Here is an 18,540-nt window from a genome sequence, read left to right on the forward strand (position 1 = left end):
GTACAGCAATGCGACTGTCAGTTTGCTAATTGACGATGTCGAGTGCGGTGAGCTATGTTTGTGCGACATCGCAGGCACTCCCCAGGAACTCAAGATGGGCGATCTCAACCACATCTTGGTTAGATCTTCAGGCAAGTTCAGCACGACGAGTTGCTCATCTTGGTCCTTTGGAGTGTCAGCAAGAAGGCACGGAAACTGCTTAGGAACGGACAATTCCCCGACTTTTCAGGCTGAATAAGACTCGAATGTCAAATTCTGCTGCAATGCTGCATAGCTACCATAGAAACCTAGCACTTGACCAAGCACATAGGAATTGACTCAGACGCGTCCTCTGAACATGCATTTCCCCATTAAGACAATTAGATTCCTATCTAAGCGTCCTTTCGATCCTTGCATCCTCATTGCCAGCAGGGCTCAAGGGCGCGCTTCGAAAGCCACTAAGATCTCCACTCCCTGTCTTTCTCAAAGCTTGTCGCATTGTCTCGATGTTCAAATCACTGGTACCTCGATGTGGTGACGCTTCATGCATCGAAGGCGAAACGCTTGTAGGAGGTGAGGTTCCCTGAGCTGCCGACGACACAGGTGATCTCATCGGAGAAGGAGATCGTGGTGCCGGGATGTTTGGATGACTCGTGATAGCTGCCGAGTCTCGTCGACCATCTGTGAGATCGTGCTCGGCCTGAACGACATCGGCAAAAGAGATGAAGCTCAATCTGCGAACATCGACCGAGTCAAGGTTGGCATAGCTAGAGGCATTGTCCGTGTCGGTCCGAGGCATAGGACTTGCTATCTGCTCTTCTGACATAACAGGGCTGATGGGTGCATCGTGGTGACCTTCTGTGATCGTGACCGCGGCAGGCTGGTGTGCTGCATGGGTTATGATTTCGACGGCATCGGGATCCAGCTTCCTGTCCGTAATTGCTTCCGACGTAGCATCTAGTGCTGGTGGAATGTGGTTCTCGGTGATGATGTGTGATGGTATTTGTGGTGATGCTTGCGGCACAGCGACATCTTCTTGTACACTTCTCTCGAAGATCATGGACGAAGCTGGAGAGTGTGTTCTGGGAGAGGCAGACCTCACACCTCGAGGTGAAGATGTGCCTCCGTAGGGGTGGTTCCTGGAGGGCGAGCCGGTTGAGCGCGAAGCATCGAGTCCTGCTAAAGGAGATACCGGGCGTAAACCACCAGATGAGCTAGTATGAGGTGTTGCTTTTGCTTTCTTCTTGTCGTCGTCTTTTCGACCGAGGCGGAAGAAGTCCCTCTTCCTTGTCTTTTCTTCCGTTCCAACTGTGTGCTCCGGTTGTTGCTGCGTGACATTAGTGATTGAAGGTATTTCTGTATTTCGAGACGTGTCCATGGCTGCGGAATAACTGGTGCCGGTCAAAGGGACAGGCAGGAAACTGGAGCAGTCGTTGTGTCGAACTGTATTGCTTTGAGCGACTGGAGCAAGAACCTAGGGATCAGCAGCCAGCGAAGGACTCGGTCGGAAGTGGTATGGTTGGTTCAGGAGATGTCGAAAGTATGTTATGCAGCGCAACGATGGATGTGAGTGACCGTCAAGTACAAGGTCAGTGCAGTATATACGATGATGGTGAGCACGCCAAATCATCAAACGACCGTGTCAATAGTACCTTAACAAGGTCATGTGTCTGACTCCTGTATGTGAAGTCTGAGAAGCTGGAATCCTCCAAACAAGTGGGCGAAACGCCAATAGTGGAAGGACGAAAGGGCTGTACGAATGAGACGTGATAACCCGACATCGAGGCAGCGCAGCAGTGCCCGCAAAGCCTGCAGGGTTCTGCCAGTGGACACCCCTCTCGGGACACTGGCAAGCGAGTCACGGGTCCAACTCGAAGCCCAGCATAACTCGGGGCCAGCGTCTGTTGTCCCGGTAGATCAGAATAATGGTCGGGCTACCTGCCCAAAGTCGTGCTCGGATGTCCACTTGGTTGGGACGAATCTATGCTTGACCGAGAAGGCTCACTGTAGCAGTCTTCGGTAGCCTTTTCAGCCCTGCTAGGAAGTTTCACGATCGTCCTTTCCCTTTTGGTGTCGCGCAGATGCATCTTGAATAATCTTAGGGGTGGAAAGGAGGACGACAGATATTGTACTCTTGAGGCCACCCTGGATATAGTATCGCAGAAGCTAAAAGCCCGTCACCACGAGCAGCGATCACGATCTGCGATTCCTCAAAGGACTCTCTCTGCAGTCTAGTCTTCGACCGAGCAGGCCCGTGTACCATCTGAAGGAAATCGTTCGCTCATCTCAACACTGGGGAGGCCATCACAACCGGATATTCACAATGAATTCTCTCGCTCCGTTGCCGGCGGCGAGCACGGTCTCGAGTCGATTCTACAAGCTCTGCGCGACGGTGCTCAACACAACTACAAAACGACATCAATCTTCATACCGCAGAGCAAGGTCACGACTTAACGTCAAGCCCGATCCAAACTTCCTTCCTTCAAAGACAATTCCTCACGACCACATAATACATAACCCACCACCGAGCATGCCGAACGTGTTCCACACACCAGCCATATTCCTACCAAAAGACGACAAGAGAAATTTGATCCAGACTCCTCAAACAAAATCGCTACTAGCCGGAACGTCAGCTTTTACACCCTCAGGAAAGGAGAGACTACCACCACCAGTACGGAAGCCATACGAGAAGAGATACCACTTGACTGAAGCGGACTTTGACGAGATGAGGAAGCTGCGTGGAGCGGACCCCCTTACGTGGTCGGTAAAGAAGCTCTCCAAGAAATTCGACTGCTCTGGGATACTTGTCTCGATGGCGACCGAAGGACTGGCGAAGAACAAACAGGCAATGCAAAAAGCTGTTACCGATGTGATCAAGTCGAGATGGGGCGCGAAGAGGACGGTTGCAAGAGAGGACAGGCAGTTAAGACGCGAGCAGTGGTACAAGGACACGTAAGGCGGTCTGCAGCAAGCATAGAATTGCGGGTATCCAGATGTATAAAATGTATTCAAATTCGTGGAGCAGTCGCAATATTCTGTTCCTACGTTTCGCGGCCTATCGATTGTGGTACATGGCATGCATCGCAGTCTCCGAGCAGCCTTCAACCTCTGCTGCGACATAATCGTGAAGGTAAGCTGGAACGTACAACTTCAGACTCGTGCTTGTCAGGCCCTGGCTACACCACGGCCCGAGCATTGCTTTTGCCCAACTCTCGCGCAGTGCGTCCATTTCTACGTGCGGACCGATCTGTCCTTGGACGACAATCTATCTGGTTTCAAGCTAGCAACAGATACAGCATCCTGTCCCATTGTTTGATTTGGGAACAACTCTAGTTTCAAAGACTTAGCTTGCAGATCTACCAGGTCCTAACCCGTTGATGCCATAGCCGAACATAATCGATTATGTTGCAAGTGCCCGTGCCGATGCCACACAGCAAAACACGAAATCAATGGCTCCTCGTGCTCGAAACCCAAGCAAGTTCGACTGTCTAGATGGTGGAGGGTGCTGCATCTAGCTGTCTATTCACCAGTCATCAGCACGGAGAGACGAGTCCATAAGAAACATTTGCTTTTAGGTGGTGGCATTATCCATTACAACTATTCTTATTTCAAAGCTAATATTCTATGCCTTCCCTTGTGATACAAAGCGCTTTTTGTTCCATTCCTAGCAGGTGCGTACAGGACTGCTCAAGCTTGGGGTGGGAGTCAACCCGCAGACGTAGAACATCTACCCAAGGATGTCGACAGGGCAAACAAGCTCAGACATAAGCTTGCTGACGCTATCCCCCTCTGAGTCTGCATCACCCTGGACGTCCCACTTGAAGCCCTCATCGGCCTTGGAAGTGATCATCTTCGCGCAACTGCCGACCTCGCCGTTGTAGTTCTCGTCGGAGGAGTCGTTGCAGCCTACGCAGGTCCTAGAGCACAGTCAGTATTTGAAGGTTGAGCGAGTGGTTTGCATAACAGTAGCAGAAGGGAGGAGGAATGGAGGGCGACATACTTTCCGTACGCATGGTTGAGGGCCAGCCCGAAGTCCTGTGGTCCGTCGTAGTATTCGAGCTGGGCGGTGAACCAGGGGTCTTCGCATTTTATCTGCCGTTGCATTAGTACATCGGGTACGCATTATGGTGTTGTTGATAGGGTACGCGGTAGTTCGTGGTCTCATGTGGTCCCAGTTTAGGCTGCATGTGGTGCTGGCGTCTGACTCGGCGGATTGATATCAGAAGGTGAAGCTGATGGTTTCGGTCTTGGCGTGCTTGGTGGGAACTGGGTCGGTGATCTTGTATTGGTCTAGGGGAGCGGCAGGTGCTGGGCTGCGGCGGCGAGGCCGGCAATGGCCGCGAGGATGAAGGAGTATCGCATCCTGGAGGATAGTGGTCTGGTTTGGGGGTAACGAGCAACTTGACTTGTGGTAATTGAAATCAAAAGGAGGGCAAGAGTTGGGGATCATGCCACCGAGGACTTCGTATTGATATACCTTGCTCGAACGTGCATATGTTCTCTTGTTTTGTTCCACTCTAGATCTCTGATTTCATAACTTTGTGCTTCCAACCTCTCCATATACAATTTTTTTCGCTCCATCGCTGTGGTCATGGGCGCACTGTGCGGGCAACATGAACTCTGTCTTGCCAAGGGTAACTAGCACAGCGGGCAGCTGGAACCAGTACCAGCGGAGCGGAAGCATCAGAAGGTGGTGCACAACGAGATTGGCTTCTTTCGATGCGCACTTTTCGCGCTGCACAAGTATCTAGAAACCACAGGCCCGCTTCAACGACTGATCGTGCTATGGAACGGATACAAAAACATGCCCAAATGTGTCTGAGGTTACCGACCTCGCCTCATATGTCGAAGACGTGAGAAGAGCAGCATGTGGTCCGAAAGTGGTGAATTCTCATTACTTTTGACGCAGAAGTCGCTATCTGCAGACTTACCGGGAGGACCCCCTCGCTGTCTTCTGGGCAGCGTATGAATAATGTACAGATGTTCGACGCTATCTAGACACTCAGAAATGTCAAAAGCCGAATGCTGGCATGATGTTGGCGACTCCGTACGATGAACTTGAGCAAGCTTGTACATTTCCGGAATAGCGGCAAATGCCATGGACTCAACCTCAATATCGCCAATTCGTCAGCTTCCTACCCATCAGCTTCTCACCCATCAATATCCATAGACTCATCATCGAAGATGTCTGCTGCTGTCTTCAATTCTCCATCGCGTTCGAATTCAAAGACGTCCAGATCTGCTTTTTCTGAAATCTTGCCCTTGACGATCGAGCTGTGCTTCGGAATCGAGACCTCAACGTACCACAACATGCCTTTTCGATGTAAGGTCAGAGCATAGTAGAAGTCCAGACGCCATCTGTTATCAGCTCCTAGTTGGAATCCGTGATGATACAACGAGCCCTGCCCTCCATACCATGCTGCTTTAGCTTTGTTTATTGGTATGACCAACGGATCACACTCGTGGATGTCAGGATCATTCGAGCTATAGCCGTCCACCTGGCTCTTGACCTGATGGTCGGACTCTGCGATCGGGACCGCGAGCTCCCAGCCCTCCTTGCTGTCGTACGGATCCTCGAGACCATCGTTGTGCGGAAATATGGTCTGTTGCATGAACTTTCGGACAGGCTCGGATTCGACTTGATGATTCTATGAGTGGTTAGCACGAGGAGTGGTTTCAGATGTGAGCACTCACCATTGTGGACTGCCATAAGACAGTATTGGGAAGCTCATGCTTAGCAGTAATGTCCTTGGTGGTCAGGTGGGCGGTCATGGCTACTGCTTCGTTCTGCCGCAGAGCATGAACGGAGTCCGTTAAGTCGAACTCAACCGTCACAATGATGCCTAAGCTCTTTTTCGAAATCTTTGGGGCGTTGCAGATTGCAGGGTCTGCGAGGATCAAACATCCACCCTGGGCAACCCAAGAGGCTGTGTCGCTGCCGTAGTAGGAGCTTGGAGCATTCTTGAACTTCTTACCGAGCTCGTTCCGGTACAGCCGCGACTTGCTGCCGCCACCTGAGCTCATTATCTCGACAGCACCATCGTCCGCTAGCACAACAGCCTGTTCGAACACCTTTCTTGATGGTCCTTTCTTGTCTAGCACTGCGGCTATGGGATTTGCGATACACTGGCGAAATTGAGCTCTGTCTCGCATTAGTCAGCAGTCGTGCTTGTGGCTGTGGTACCTACCTTGGAATCTTCAATTGCTTGCCAGACCATGAAATATCTCCGTTATCGCCTTGGGGGAGGACGCCGTCACCCTTATACAGCACTGCAACCTTACTGGTTTTGTCGTCTGGTCCCCACGCGCACTTGGCCTGTTCGAAGCCTCTTGTCAAGTTCTCCTCTAGAACACCCTGACTAACTTTCAAGAACTTCAAGACTGCGGACAGCTGGCCACCAAAGAATTCAGGAATTAGGCTTCTGAAGGTATCGTTCGCTCGCTCCCCGCCATGTCTCGTCGAGCTGCTCTCACCGATCGCTCGCAGCCTCACGATCGAGCCCTGCATAACAATCTTCATGATGGCGATGTCCTCCAAACAGTTAGCGCCGTCTGTCAAATGTTTGGAGCGCACTTACCAGAGTCTCTCCACCTTGATCAACCCCGACGAAGGTCGTATTCACAAGCGCATGCAATAGTTTGTTGCGTGTTGGACTGTCTTCTGACCCCAATTCATCGAGGCGCATCTTCAGGATCATTGCCAGAGCACATCGCCCTTCACACAAAAGATCCAGTCGCTCGGGGTAGCCGGCATCCATAAGTCGCTTGTACAGTTCTAGACGTTGCCATTGCCACAGCTCTGGAATAGCAACTCCAAGACGGATCTTATCGCCAAAGTCGGTGTCCTTCTTGCCTTCGAAGAGCTCCTCAAGCAACTCAGGTCCGATCGCCCCACCACTATCAGCGTCGATGGCTGACTTGACTTCCATCAAGAAGAACTCCAGGAAAAGCTCAACTACATCTTTCATGGTTTTCAGTTTCACTATTCTCATCCGACCCACCCATCGATGCTCAAAGACCAATTGTTCGTACTTGTTGTTGACCGACTGCAATGCCCCTTCATGTCTGCCATGCAGGTCTGCAAAATTACGCTTCTCGTTGTCAGGCATATCATCGTCGAGTCGAACGAAGCAGTCGGACTGCTTGATGTTGCGGAAGACATCTTCGTTAGTGATGGTACCAGCGGTCAGCGCATCGTCGACCTCGAGACCGAATATCAACTTTCCCCGCTTGAATTTGGACCTCGAAGTACTCTGATCGACTGGCAGCACGGCTACTTGTGTGGGTAGCTCTGGCTTGTTTTGGTGGATGTCTAGGCGATTGACCTTGATCTTTGAAGGATCAGGGTTTCCCTTGTGGATGATAGCATAGTATATTGCGCTACTGCTAGTGCCAAAATCGAGGCTGAAGAGGAGAACGTAGTCTTCGAGGTCGATCAGAGGCCGCCATCGCGAGGGTATCTGGTTATATCGGCGAGCTCTGGTCGCTAGCGAATTCATGGCTGGAGTCTTCGAAGCCTGTTCGGCGTCTCGCGGTTTGGGGGAGGAGCGTATAAGCGAGCAACTAGCTTTGCGCTTTCTCTGCGCCACAGCTGGGGATGGTACTTCTCGAAATTATGTAGTGATGAACGAAACGAGGGTGCCGAAGTTGGGATGGCAGCGAGTTGCGATAGCAAAGGTAAAGGGAAAGGTTACGACGAGTCAGAAGCGCGAGTTAAAAAGATTGGAAGCTAATAAACTGATAGACCCTTCACTACGCCGCATGTACTTTCACTGAGTGAGACTGATCTGCATCTTGTTCATACGAAAAACATCTCGGTTGTTTTGACCCACGTCAAACTTATCGAAATATCACTGTTGGTTTGTTACCAAAGCGACATTGTCTTTCTATAAACATAACAAATCCCACCGTTTCTTACGACAGCACTTCCAGCACAGAAGCTTATCGCGAGTTTGCATCGCCCACAAAACCAAATCGGTCAACCACTTCTGTCGTTAAATTAATTGATACTCCATCACCCGACGATATCGAAGAAGATGGGCAAGATTGACTGGACATCCGCGGACTACCGCTCACTACTAGACTACGTTCAATCCATCAGCTCCGACTCTGATAAACCCGACACACAAGGACTTACAGAGCATCTCAAACAGCATATGCAGGACGGCAAAGCCCGCGTTCTTGACCGCAACATAGTCAGCGAGAGGCTTGGACGCATCGTCTCGAAAACAAAGAAAGACCGTACGCATTATGCTTCAGACTTGTGGAAGCAGGGGCCTAAGATCCTGGACCTTCGCCATGCTTTTCTGGAAGGTATTTACACTGAGGAAGAGATCGTACATATCGAATCTGGTACCCGACAATTAGGTCGAAAGCGCAAGGCTGGCGAAGAACTGTCAACCGAGAAATCTCCGAAGCGACAAAAGACAACGCAAGAGAACAATGAAGAGGTCAACACTTCGGGCGATATCGAGGTATCGGTAGATACAGCTCCACAGCGCAAGAGACGACGTGATCCAGATGAGGAGTGGGAGCCTGAGCCGCGCACAAAGAAGGCAAAGTCAAGCACGGATGTACCAGCCCAGAAGAGCATACAGCCAGCGACTGAGGCTGAGCTAGAATCTCAACCAGTTACGGTCGATCTCGAGGCCGAAACAGAGCCTGCTAATGGCCCAGGTTCAGGTCGTGATACGATCACTAGGCTCAAAGTTCCAGGTCTGAGGCAAGAACGAGCAGACAGCCCTCACGGAAACGTTCCATCTGCCTCTGTCATACCAACCGAGCATGTCGATCGAAGTGGTAGCAGCTCTACAACGCAGCCACCACAAGGGACAGACGCACGGTCGACAGAGCAGGAGCAACACGAGAACTCAGGCATGGCCGAAGCCGAATCAGAACAACCTCCAGAGATTGAAGAGACCCTCTATGACAGTCCAGCGGCACCTATGCCAACCACACGGCCCTTACCGCAAGATTGTTTATATGCTTCAGCTATACCTGGCCTTTCAGATAGAGACACAGCAAAGAAGTTAGGCGAGATATACACGGACATAAGCACTGCTATCCATCTCCGCCTGGAAGAACTCGGACTGGATCCGAACCAATCAGCCCAGATACACGACCGAGAATGGAATCAGCATCTACAACCCTTGATGCACCTCGTCTTCGGCCATATGTCAATGCCCGAGACACTAGCCAAGGATTACGCAGATATCCAGACGCGGCGTCCTCTACCCCTAAGCGTACTTCTGCGGTCCCTGGTTGCCGCTGCAGTCATGCAATGGGCCATGAAACCACACCCGATGCGCACAGTGTCCTCATCTGTGTCATATGATGCAAGGATGCTCGATTGTACGAAACACGTGATTGACAGAAACTGTAAGTATTTCCTCTAGCATGCCGCAATGCACACAGTACTAATGCCATGCCAGTTGGCGTAGATGTCTTGACACAGATGCTCCATGAAGCCACCAAGCGCGCTGTGAAAACGGGCTGCCTACCCGAAATCGATGCTCGGTCTGCCATCCTAACTAACCGTCTCATCCTAGCTCTTTCTTCCTTCTTGGAGCCTTCGCAGCGCGGCCAGTATCTTCACGTCGACGAAGTTTTCCATTTTCTGCCTCTCTCACAATACCAGCGAGCAGCAACAGCGAAGAGGGCTCCCACCACAAAACGTGTCGATGAATCCGAGGACTCCGTTTTAAACCCTCTCCCTGGTATTACCCTGTTCGAAGAAAATCTCCAAGCAATATTTCGTAAAGCTCTGAAGCTACGATGTGATTGGGAGATGCAGCACGATGGAAAGTACATTTTCGAATTTCCACCAATGAGGACGCCGTTCGATGTCGAGAAGTATTTTTGCGAAGAGGTACCGCCAAAAACTGCTGCGAGCAATGCAAATGAACCACCATCGGCCAACGTTACTGAGCGTACATTCGTATGTACGATGTTTTCGGTTCTGGCAGAAGTGCGAAAGGAGTATAACCAGGGTTATGGAGAGCTGCAGAGATATACACGAGCCGCTGTGTTTAAGTTAGATCCAACAACTTCGGCGTCATGATCAGTCCTTATTCTACTAGGATAACCCTTGCTCACGGAAAAGGATGAAGAATAGATTGCGGTCCGGGCTCATCAAGGCAATCCGGGCCAACTAATGAATAAGACGACAAACAACTGCTAAAACCGGTTTGGCTACATTCATCGGTGATCTCACCACATATCATCTACAAGCTTCCGGGGTTCGCCAGCAGGCTTGAGCGAAGGATACTACAAGATGGTACGTGGTTCGAGCTCATGGATGTTGTCAGAGACCCAATATCGGACGCGAAGGAGAACCAAGCACGAAGAAGCAGCAGCAGCCTCCGCATTGTGTCCTCGCCCCATTCATCTCTGCGCAACCTGGAGTTCGCCTTGCGGCTTGAGCGAAGGGTAATGCGAAACAGAGATGGAGAGGTTCGAGCTGGTGGGAGCTGCTGCTGCGTTGAGGAAGCATGGACAAGATGAACGGGGAGGGTGGAATAAGAGCAAAGATTAGCGTGCGCACATTATGAGGACATGGAGGCTGAACTGGGCACGAGCGGGAGGCATGTCCAATGCAAGGTTGTTTTAGACCGTGTCCAAAGACACAGATGCTGAAGCAGGATGCGAGTAAGGGAGACGCTCGGTGCAAGAACGTTCAATTGGAGAAGGACGACTCGCGATGGCATTCAGTGTTGACCAGCGAAAACCAAAAATACGTGCTCTTGAATAAAATCGTTACAGTCCACCTGATCCGTTCCGACGCTTATTTTCCCCACTCCCTAGCCTGTATCCCACTCCTCCACTCCTTCCTCTTCGTATTCTTCGCTTCACCCCCACCCCCACCCTTACCCTCACCTTCTGCCTTCCCACCACCCACCTGCTACGTCTTAGTCTCGCTTCCCACTTTCTCATCACCTCCACTTTCCTTAGCGCTGCTGCTTTCCTCGCTCGGCTTATCACCACTTCCACTCCCGCTTCCTTTCTCGCTGCTTCCTTCTTTGCCGGGCTGGAAGATATTGTTGCCTGGACATGTCAGAAACGGGTATGAAAAGGAGAGAGCCAGAAGGAGAAGTACACGTAGCACAATGAGCATACTGCTTATCGGGCGTTAGGTCGGCGTTGGCGCCGCATTCGGGACAGTCGACCATTCTGAGGTACGGTACGGATGGGATAGTCGGGAGGGGCGAGTAGTACGACGAATGAACAGATGTGAGCGAAACTTGACGTGGTGGAATGAAGCATGTCTAGGTAAAATTTGTGGTCACGGTGCTGAGTCTGAGGATAGGATGACGTAATGCGTAGAGGCCTCACAAGCATTGTGCTGGATGTAAGTCACTACCGCAGGGCTATGGAATCGGAGGATGCTATTCGGGAAAGACTACAGCGATGTATCGAGTCGTGGTAGAGTGAAGTCTGCAAACGCACCTATCACCGTCTGCCACCGGCACGAACGTTTGCCGACCCATTGAGCCCTTCGCTAAACACGCCACCGTTCATGCTATAACCATTCACGTGTTGCTCCTTCCGCTGTTCAAACAGGCCCTTCCATACCTCAGATACATTCGCTCGTTCTCTCGGCAAGACACTGTACTGCATCCCGTACATCTCTCCTCGGCCCAACGGAGGCACGAAGCGACCAGTCAGCAGTCGAAAGACAACTTTTGGTGACAAGTAGTGCTTGCGTATCCTGCCTCCAAGTTGGAAATATTGCTCGAAGATCTGGCGGATGGACAGCGGCGTCGATGAGAGTCTGATGTAGGCTATTGTTGTTTGTGGTTCGTCGATTGTACCTGCTGGGGTGTTATCTGCTTCTTCGCCTTCGTGGTCGGTGTTCTCTTCCACAATTGGTCGAGGTGACTGCACGGAGCTTCGTGCTTGTTTCGACTCGAGCAATTCCAGGTGGACACCTCCAGGTAGACGTTGACTATCCTTGATCTTCAGCATGAGTGCAAAGAGCGGAAAGTGGTTCAGACAAGCCAGACACGTATCTAGAGTTGCCTTGAATGTGATGATTGCCATTCGTGCTGTTGCAAACGTCAAGTAGAAGACGATCACCGTCGGCAGGAGGAAGAACAACAGCGTAAAGAGAATCGTGCCGAGAAGTAGTTGATCGAGATCGTAATCACAATTATCGATTCGATTACGCAACACATTGCGCTTCTTGCCTCGAAAGAGCTGAAAGAGGCTGACGAGTATGCTGAGTTGCCAATTGAAAATGCGTGCACTTGCAATGTAGAATGCATATATATGCACAGTCATCAGACTGAGTAGGTCTGAGAATATAGCGATCGGCATACTTGCACCAGCAAATGAGGAAAACCCGATGAAGTATACAATCGTCGGCAAATATGGCAGGACCAGGAGTTGCGAGCTTGCAGACCAATATTCGATGACCCACAGGAAAAGGTCACCAAGAAACGCGGCCAGCTCGGTGTTGAGTTTGAGCCCGCCAGGATAGGACATCAGCCATCTGATAGTATCTCGAAGTCCATTGACCGTGTATTGATTCAGTACGTCGACGATGAAGTGCGCAGTAGCGTCGGCATTTTCGTTGATGAAGCTGCCAACAGCAATGCCGATGATAACATCGTTGGCCACGAGCCATAAAGAGTTATAGAAGCGGATGTAATCGGAGTTGGTGCCAGCAATCGATGACCATGTACCATGCCTCTTTCTTAGCAAAGTATACTGAATCGGATAGTACGAGAATTGTTGTAGACGAAGATGCACCTGCTGACAAGCAGCTGAGATGTCTTTGAGAGACAGGAGATTGGAGCTTGTGCCTGTACTGTCTGGTAGACTGAGCCGCCTGACCGGAAGACGAAATTCTAGGCATTGCAGAAGACCCTCGGCCATCATTCTGTGCAATACTATTGCAACTTTGAAGGCGTAAGAAAGTGCTGGATAGACGAAGTTCATGAAGATCGTCCACAAAGACCACACAGCGACAGTATAAAGTGACTGAGCTGATTCGACCACGCGTTCGCTGACGGAAACCACACGTTTCCTTCGAGGTCCGACAAATGGCGTGTTTTTCTGTAACAATGTCGCAAGCTCGAAAGAACAATTGACCTGGCGGACAAGAACCGGCAAAGCCAGTTCCTTCGGTGTTGGCTTATGCCTTATGACGGTATGGAATTTGAGCTTCTGCACCAGAGCAGCAATCCTTCTCTTCTCACCCTGGTCTTCAGCTTCGACTTCGTCATCAGAAATTGCATCGTCTGAGGTAGGCTTCTTGTTTCCCAGGGTGAGATTGATCGGATCGAGCGAAATATACTGAAGTTGAGCCGGGTCTGGAGGAGTGTACAGGACGACTTGGATGGACAAGGCTAGGTCTGAAGGGCAGAATACCTGAGGTAGAGCCTGGTCCGAGAGCTTGAAGACCTGTATCTGACCGAGGTCGAAGCTACCGAGAGTGTCGCCATGATTGAATGTGCCCAAGACGCTCATGCTCTTTCGTCCACATAGATCCATCATTTGTTCAATGGGAAACTGGCATCCCCTGAACAGAGTCCTGGAGCGAAGAGCGATTTCAACGCTCCGGATCTCAACATCTTCCAGCACAGTAACAACAAATAGATCGAGATCGGAATTCCTCCAGCCAACTATCACACCGGGTGTGGTTGAGCGTGCCAAAGTATCTGGCCAAAGCAATCGTAGTAGGCCATCTTTGTTCTTGACCATGATCCCATATTGTCGCTAATCACAAAGATCCTCTTCTCTTCAGTTGCTCCTTGGCTGATATCCCGTGCTTCGGTGATCGAGGGTGCAGGTTGGCTTCGTGGGCAGCAAGTCGCTCGAGCGGCAGAATGAGGGCAATATAAATCAGAGAGATGACAGAGAATGCTTTTGCAGCTCTCGTCTGGACAAAGTCAGCTGTGCACCCTGCTCACCGTTCTCTGGACCGCTAGCATACCACAACACCGTGATCCCAAGCAAAGATGGCTAGTTCATACAATCTGGTTACCAGGTCCCAGCGCGCAGTGATGTAACCAGCAACGAAAATGCCAATGGTAAGGGAGGAGAACGGGTGCATGGGTCGCTGTCGCGAGGACTCCTACCACATGTTGCTGACGTAGAAGCCACGATGTTCACCTAGCAAGCACGTTGCCATGGGCTGTTCTCGATTGCGAAATATCATGGTCTCAGGAAGCACGTACAATACGGTGGCCTCTGCACGCACTGTTGCGCAGCATTATTACGTTTGTGGTCTGTGCGGAGCGCCATGTAGATCCAGGCTAGCTGTTCTGAGGAATGGTGGGCCAACAAGGGGAGCTTGACTGAACTTCCGACATCACTTCTACCACAGTAACACGAATTGGCAGATCAAGAGAATCATGTTTCCCTTTGACAGCGGCTCGGCAGGAGGAATACCAGTAAGCGGTCTTCAAAGCAAGATCACAGCATGCGGAACCATGTCTGGCTGGAAATGATGTGGGTAGCCGATGTCCAGCCTCCTGGATAATGTCACTGCTGATAGTGCCTTCCCTCCCACGTAAGTTCAGAGTCATCACATTCTTGCCCAGCGCCAACAAGTATTTGATTGAGACATTGAAAATTCCTGCATCTTCTCTGTTTGCAACTAGAAAGCGTTGAGAAAAGTCATCGCATTTGTGAAAACGTGGCAGGTGCTGTGTCAACAACAAGAACCAAAAAAATCCCAACTTTCCACCTCCTTCCCGATCGTCAAACACACCATCCACGCATACAACTGCATATACCCGCCAGTCCAGGAGAAATCGCCACTCTGCGTCCCGTTGGTCAGGGTCTTCACTTGTCACTCAGCTTTATTGCGTAGCAGCCTAGCCTTGCACCGCCACCGTTTGTTGTCGTGTCGACTAATATCGAACATTATCACAAGGCTTGGCAGGCTGATCTAACGCACGCCTTGCACCTTCTTCCAGACTACAAATTCTTCAGATCTACCTGCAACCTTTCAAACTATTTTCCTCAACTACAATCCCATCATTCAAGATCACCTTCTCGCGGTCAGCGCATCCACTCTTTTGGACCACTGATACCATAGAACTTGGATACCATCTTCATCTCTTTCCACCATACCTTCTACCAAATCATTCATCATGGTTGCAATTCGAAGCTTGACTGCTGTTGCGGTCGTCGCAGGAACACGTAAGTCCAACATTTCGATCTCAGATCAACAATTGCTGACAACTTTCCTAGTCGGTAACGCCATGGTCCACGACAAGAATGTCCTCAACCAACTTCAGGCACGAGGTAAGCTTTCGCGTCAGCTGCGATGATAGAAAGAATTCTGACAAGCTTTTCAGATGTCACTGTGACCGTCACCGAGACCGTTACCAACTGCGGCACAGCTCCTGCTGTTCCTCCACCAGCTACTGAGACATCCGTCGCTACAGTCCCTGGCACAGTCGTTACCGAAACCACCCCGGTCACTATAGACACCACAACCTCCAGCACCTCAACCATCACCGAGGCTACTCCACCATCAGACACACCAATCGAGTCTACACCAACTCCTTCAGTCTCCGAGACATCTCCTCCCTCCGAAACTGCTCCCCCAGCTTCGAGCGAGCCTATTCCTCCAACTGATACCAACACTGCTCCACCAGCCTCCACTGAAACTGGTTCTACTGCTACTTCTGTTGTGACCACTCCAACTCCCACAGAGTCAGTCACTACACCACCGGCTTCTGCCTCTGGTACTACACCAGCCGAAAGCGCCACATCCACCCCACCAGCACCATTCAACGGTGTCGGTGCCTTGGACGCAAACACTGGTCTCATGGTCGCCATCGCAGCTTTGGCCGCATTCTACTAGAAGCGGTCAACTGCAGCCAGCATTTTCGACCACGATAATCAGTTTTTGCGATCTACAAAACACACCTTCACCACACTTACGCCATGTACATGTAACATCATGCATGCTTGCTTTCCAAGACAAAGACAGATCAAGTATGATTTCTCGTCAAGCAATACCTGGCAGAACATTGATGACTATCTTGAGTTGGTTGGCACTTGAGCTATGCAGTGTACACAAAAAGGCGCAACTGGATTTATGATTTTTCGAATGCATTAATGATACAATGTCAGCGAAGACCACCAAAATGAGCAGGCGTTGACAGGGTTTTGCGATGGTCATGGGATACACACGGTCACGATGAAGAGTACTCCTGCCGATGGTCGACGTGACCTCTTAGGTAGCAAAGAGTACTGCCAATAAAATACGATTTCAATCACATTCCTCTTCGTAGATGATGTTCTTGCCTTGCCTCCTTCAATATCTGCTGCTCCCTCGTGGCCTTTGCTTGGTGCTCGCAACACCCCAAGATATTGCATGTTCTGCTGCGCTATTCCTCTTGAGCTTTCACGAACTTATCTTGCCCATACACCCTGTTAATGTTGGTCACAAGCAACATTCATGCCGATGTTGATTCGCTTCCACCCTTGCAAGCCGCTCGATGCCACCGAGAAGTCACTTAGAAAGACGTGTTACCTTACACTGATCTGGTAGCTTGAGGTAATTTACCTCCTCTTCCGCCTCAGGTCAATTCAGGAGGACGCCGGTCCGCTGTGAAGCGTGATAACTAGTGGCATATAATCCGATAATCTCAGGACGGATTCGATCGATGCGCGTCTGTAAGCCGACCACTGTATTTTGTTCTCGTGTCTTGGGGGCACGCCAGGTACCTCCGCCCAGTATATCCCGTAGTAGTTAATATGGTAGGCGTACGTCTGCTTGGCACACGTACGGCCACTGGTAGCCAGGGCGTTAACGCTACTTTCACCTTGAGATTGAATATGATGAGGCTTGCGGTAGCGACCTGTGCAGAAACTCAGCGTGGGAGGAATCGTGCTATTGCCTAGCAAGTACCAGGGGTGTTGACCACACATACTGAGGGAGCGAGCCAAGTTGATACTAGTAAGGATGGATTTGTGGAAGTACAGGACATGGCTCAGTCGATCTACAGTCTAGCTTTGCTCACCGCAACTCTCGTCTGCATTGTCTAGCACCTTGAGTCAGAACTCGGAAGCTCCACCTTCGGGATACTCTCCCATCAAGAGCAGGAAAAACTACTTCCGGAGAGTGCGACCGCAAACGCTCCTACAACAACCACAATCCCCCACCTACAACTTAGCCGGCAACCTCCCCGCCTTCTGCGCCGCCGCAGTAGCAATAAGATCCATCAACGGCGGACTCAAACAATCATACGTCTCAAGCCCCAACTCCCGAAATCGCCGCCTAACCCCATCCATCTCATTCGGCGGGAAACCCCCCTCAATAATACTCGACACGAACCCCGCAAACTGCGGCTCCTGCCATCCCGCCTCACCACTCAACTCCGTGTGCACGAAGTCCAACCCCTTGAAGGGGTGTTCGACCGCAATGCGACCGTACATGTGCACGCCGCAGTCCTTGCAGGCGTAGCGCTGGATGGCGGCTGATTCGTCGATGATGCGGAGCTTGGAGGCGTTGGATGAGACGCTTAGCTTGTCGACGGGGATGACGCCGACGATGGCGAAGAGGGAGTTGTTTGGTTTCCAGCATTTGGAGCAGCCGCAGGCGTGGTTGTGGGCGACGTTGGAGGAGAGGGTTACGGTTACGCGGTTGGAGGGGCAGTGGCAGTGGAGGGTGCCGCCGGGATGGTTTGGGTTGCCTTTTGTGATGCCGTTGTTGAGGGCGGGGTGGAGGGAGGGTGCCATTGTGTTTGGGTTGTGGTGGGATGTTTTTTGGTGTTGGGTTTGGTGTTTGCGGTATGAAGGTTGGTGTTGGTGATGTTGAGTTGGGTGTGGTACTGATGAAGTAGGATAGCTCAAGTGCACGCCTGATGAAGCACGCTTCGGTTCCCCTCCCACATCCTGGTGAATACCTGCATATCTCCAACCTGTATGATGTCGATCAGCACAGGGGTTTTCGAACTTGATTGGTATCCCCGCCTGAGCTGCATGAGATAATCTTGGCGGAACAGCGGCATGCGTGACATGCCTCAGGTCCGAAGGCAGTACTTTGGACGTCGTTCCTTGCTCCTATGGAGTAGTATCTCGAGTGCTTGTGTACTGTATACGTATGCGTTTCTGATTGGCCACGAGGGTACATATCTGAATGTCGAGTGGCTCAAATGTTGCCGGATTTTGGGCAGGCGCTTTGGCTGAGGTGGGCTTTGCTGGACAAGCACTTAGTATATACAGCTCGGATAGGCTGACTTGTGCCCGAGAAGACGAGATTACGATGAAATGTAGCATCAGCACTTTGACGCGGGTCGGTGTGGGCGTCGGTATCTCTGTTGCCATCGTGCTTTCCAAGGTATTGCCGCGCTTCCGATACCCGAGAACCCGGTCAGCTTAAGATCTAGCCATTCTTTCATGAAGGCAGCCTGTGCGGATTCATGTCAATTGACCAGCTCGTTCTTTCATGAGAGCTGAAAAGTTGTCGCGCAGACATTTGATAGCGTCGATCGAGCATTGCTCGTCTTCACATTTTAAAGTTTCTTCCTCCATCATGTTGGCTCAAAATCATTGCATGAGCGCGTGTCCTCCTCTGCAACCTCCATTACGTTCCGT

The 18,540-nt window shown here is 51.0% G+C and overlaps 8 protein-coding genes across 8 annotated transcripts; 3 read left to right on the plus strand and 5 right to left on the minus strand.

Annotated features, from left to right (window-relative positions):
* Positions 1–367: 367 nt before the first annotated feature.
* Positions 368–1,357, minus strand: PMZ80_005234 (uncharacterized protein; the record flags this gene model as incomplete). Its single annotated transcript, XM_064873655.1, has 1 exon — positions 368–1,357. One exon carries the CDS (start codon positions 1,355–1,357, stop codon positions 368–370), a length of 990 nt encoding a protein of 329 aa, XP_064730759.1.
* A 945-nt stretch (positions 1,358–2,302) lies between these two features.
* Positions 2,303–2,935, plus strand: PMZ80_005235 (uncharacterized protein; the record flags this gene model as incomplete). The annotated part of the gene is made up of 1 exon (XM_064873656.1): positions 2,303–2,935. The coding sequence occupies one exon, from the start codon at positions 2,303–2,305 to the stop codon at positions 2,933–2,935; it is 633 nt and encodes a 210-aa protein (XP_064730760.1).
* A 771-nt stretch (positions 2,936–3,706) lies between these two features.
* Positions 3,707–4,166, minus strand: PMZ80_005236 (uncharacterized protein; the record flags this gene model as incomplete). Its single annotated transcript, XM_064873657.1, has 3 exons — positions 3,707–3,896; positions 3,980–4,071; positions 4,125–4,166. The coding sequence occupies 3 exons, from the start codon at positions 4,164–4,166 to the stop codon at positions 3,707–3,709; spliced, it is 324 nt and encodes a 107-aa protein (XP_064730761.1).
* Positions 4,167–5,129: 963 nt separating this feature from the next.
* PMZ80_005237 (uncharacterized protein) lies at positions 5,130–7,478 on the minus strand (the record flags this gene model as incomplete). Its single annotated transcript, XM_064873658.1, has 4 exons — positions 5,130–5,627; positions 5,674–6,121; positions 6,168–6,511; positions 6,558–7,478. 4 exons carry the CDS (start codon positions 7,476–7,478, stop codon positions 5,130–5,132), a joined length of 2,211 nt encoding a protein of 736 aa, XP_064730762.1.
* Positions 7,479–8,015: 537 nt separating this feature from the next.
* On the plus strand, positions 8,016–10,039 carry PMZ80_005238 (uncharacterized protein; the record flags this gene model as incomplete). Its single annotated transcript, XM_064873659.1, has 2 exons — positions 8,016–9,357; positions 9,411–10,039. 2 exons carry the CDS (start codon positions 8,016–8,018, stop codon positions 10,037–10,039), a joined length of 1,971 nt encoding a protein of 656 aa, XP_064730763.1.
* A 1,388-nt stretch (positions 10,040–11,427) lies between these two features.
* Positions 11,428–13,683, minus strand: gpi1 (pig-Q; the record flags this gene model as incomplete). The annotated part of the gene is made up of 1 exon (XM_064873660.1): positions 11,428–13,683. The coding sequence occupies one exon, from the start codon at positions 13,681–13,683 to the stop codon at positions 11,428–11,430; it is 2,256 nt and encodes a 751-aa protein (XP_064730764.1).
* A 1,397-nt stretch (positions 13,684–15,080) lies between these two features.
* Positions 15,081–15,799, plus strand: PMZ80_005240 (uncharacterized protein; the record flags this gene model as incomplete). Its single annotated transcript, XM_064873661.1, has 3 exons — positions 15,081–15,129; positions 15,181–15,234; positions 15,288–15,799. 3 exons carry the CDS (start codon positions 15,081–15,083, stop codon positions 15,797–15,799), a joined length of 615 nt encoding a protein of 204 aa, XP_064730765.1.
* Positions 15,800–17,106: 1,307 nt separating this feature from the next.
* On the minus strand, positions 17,107–17,682 carry PMZ80_005241 (uncharacterized protein; the record flags this gene model as incomplete). Its single annotated transcript, XM_064873662.1, has 1 exon — positions 17,107–17,682. One exon carries the CDS (start codon positions 17,680–17,682, stop codon positions 17,107–17,109), a length of 576 nt encoding a protein of 191 aa, XP_064730766.1.
* Between the last annotated feature and the right edge of the window lie 858 nt (positions 17,683–18,540).

This window comes from Knufia obscura (assembly GCF_036327395.1).
Source record: "Knufia obscura strain CCFEE 5817 isolate CBS 148926 chromosome Unknown scaffold_5, whole genome shotgun sequence".
NCBI lineage: Eukaryota > Fungi > Ascomycota > Eurotiomycetes > Chaetothyriales > Trichomeriaceae > Knufia > Knufia obscura.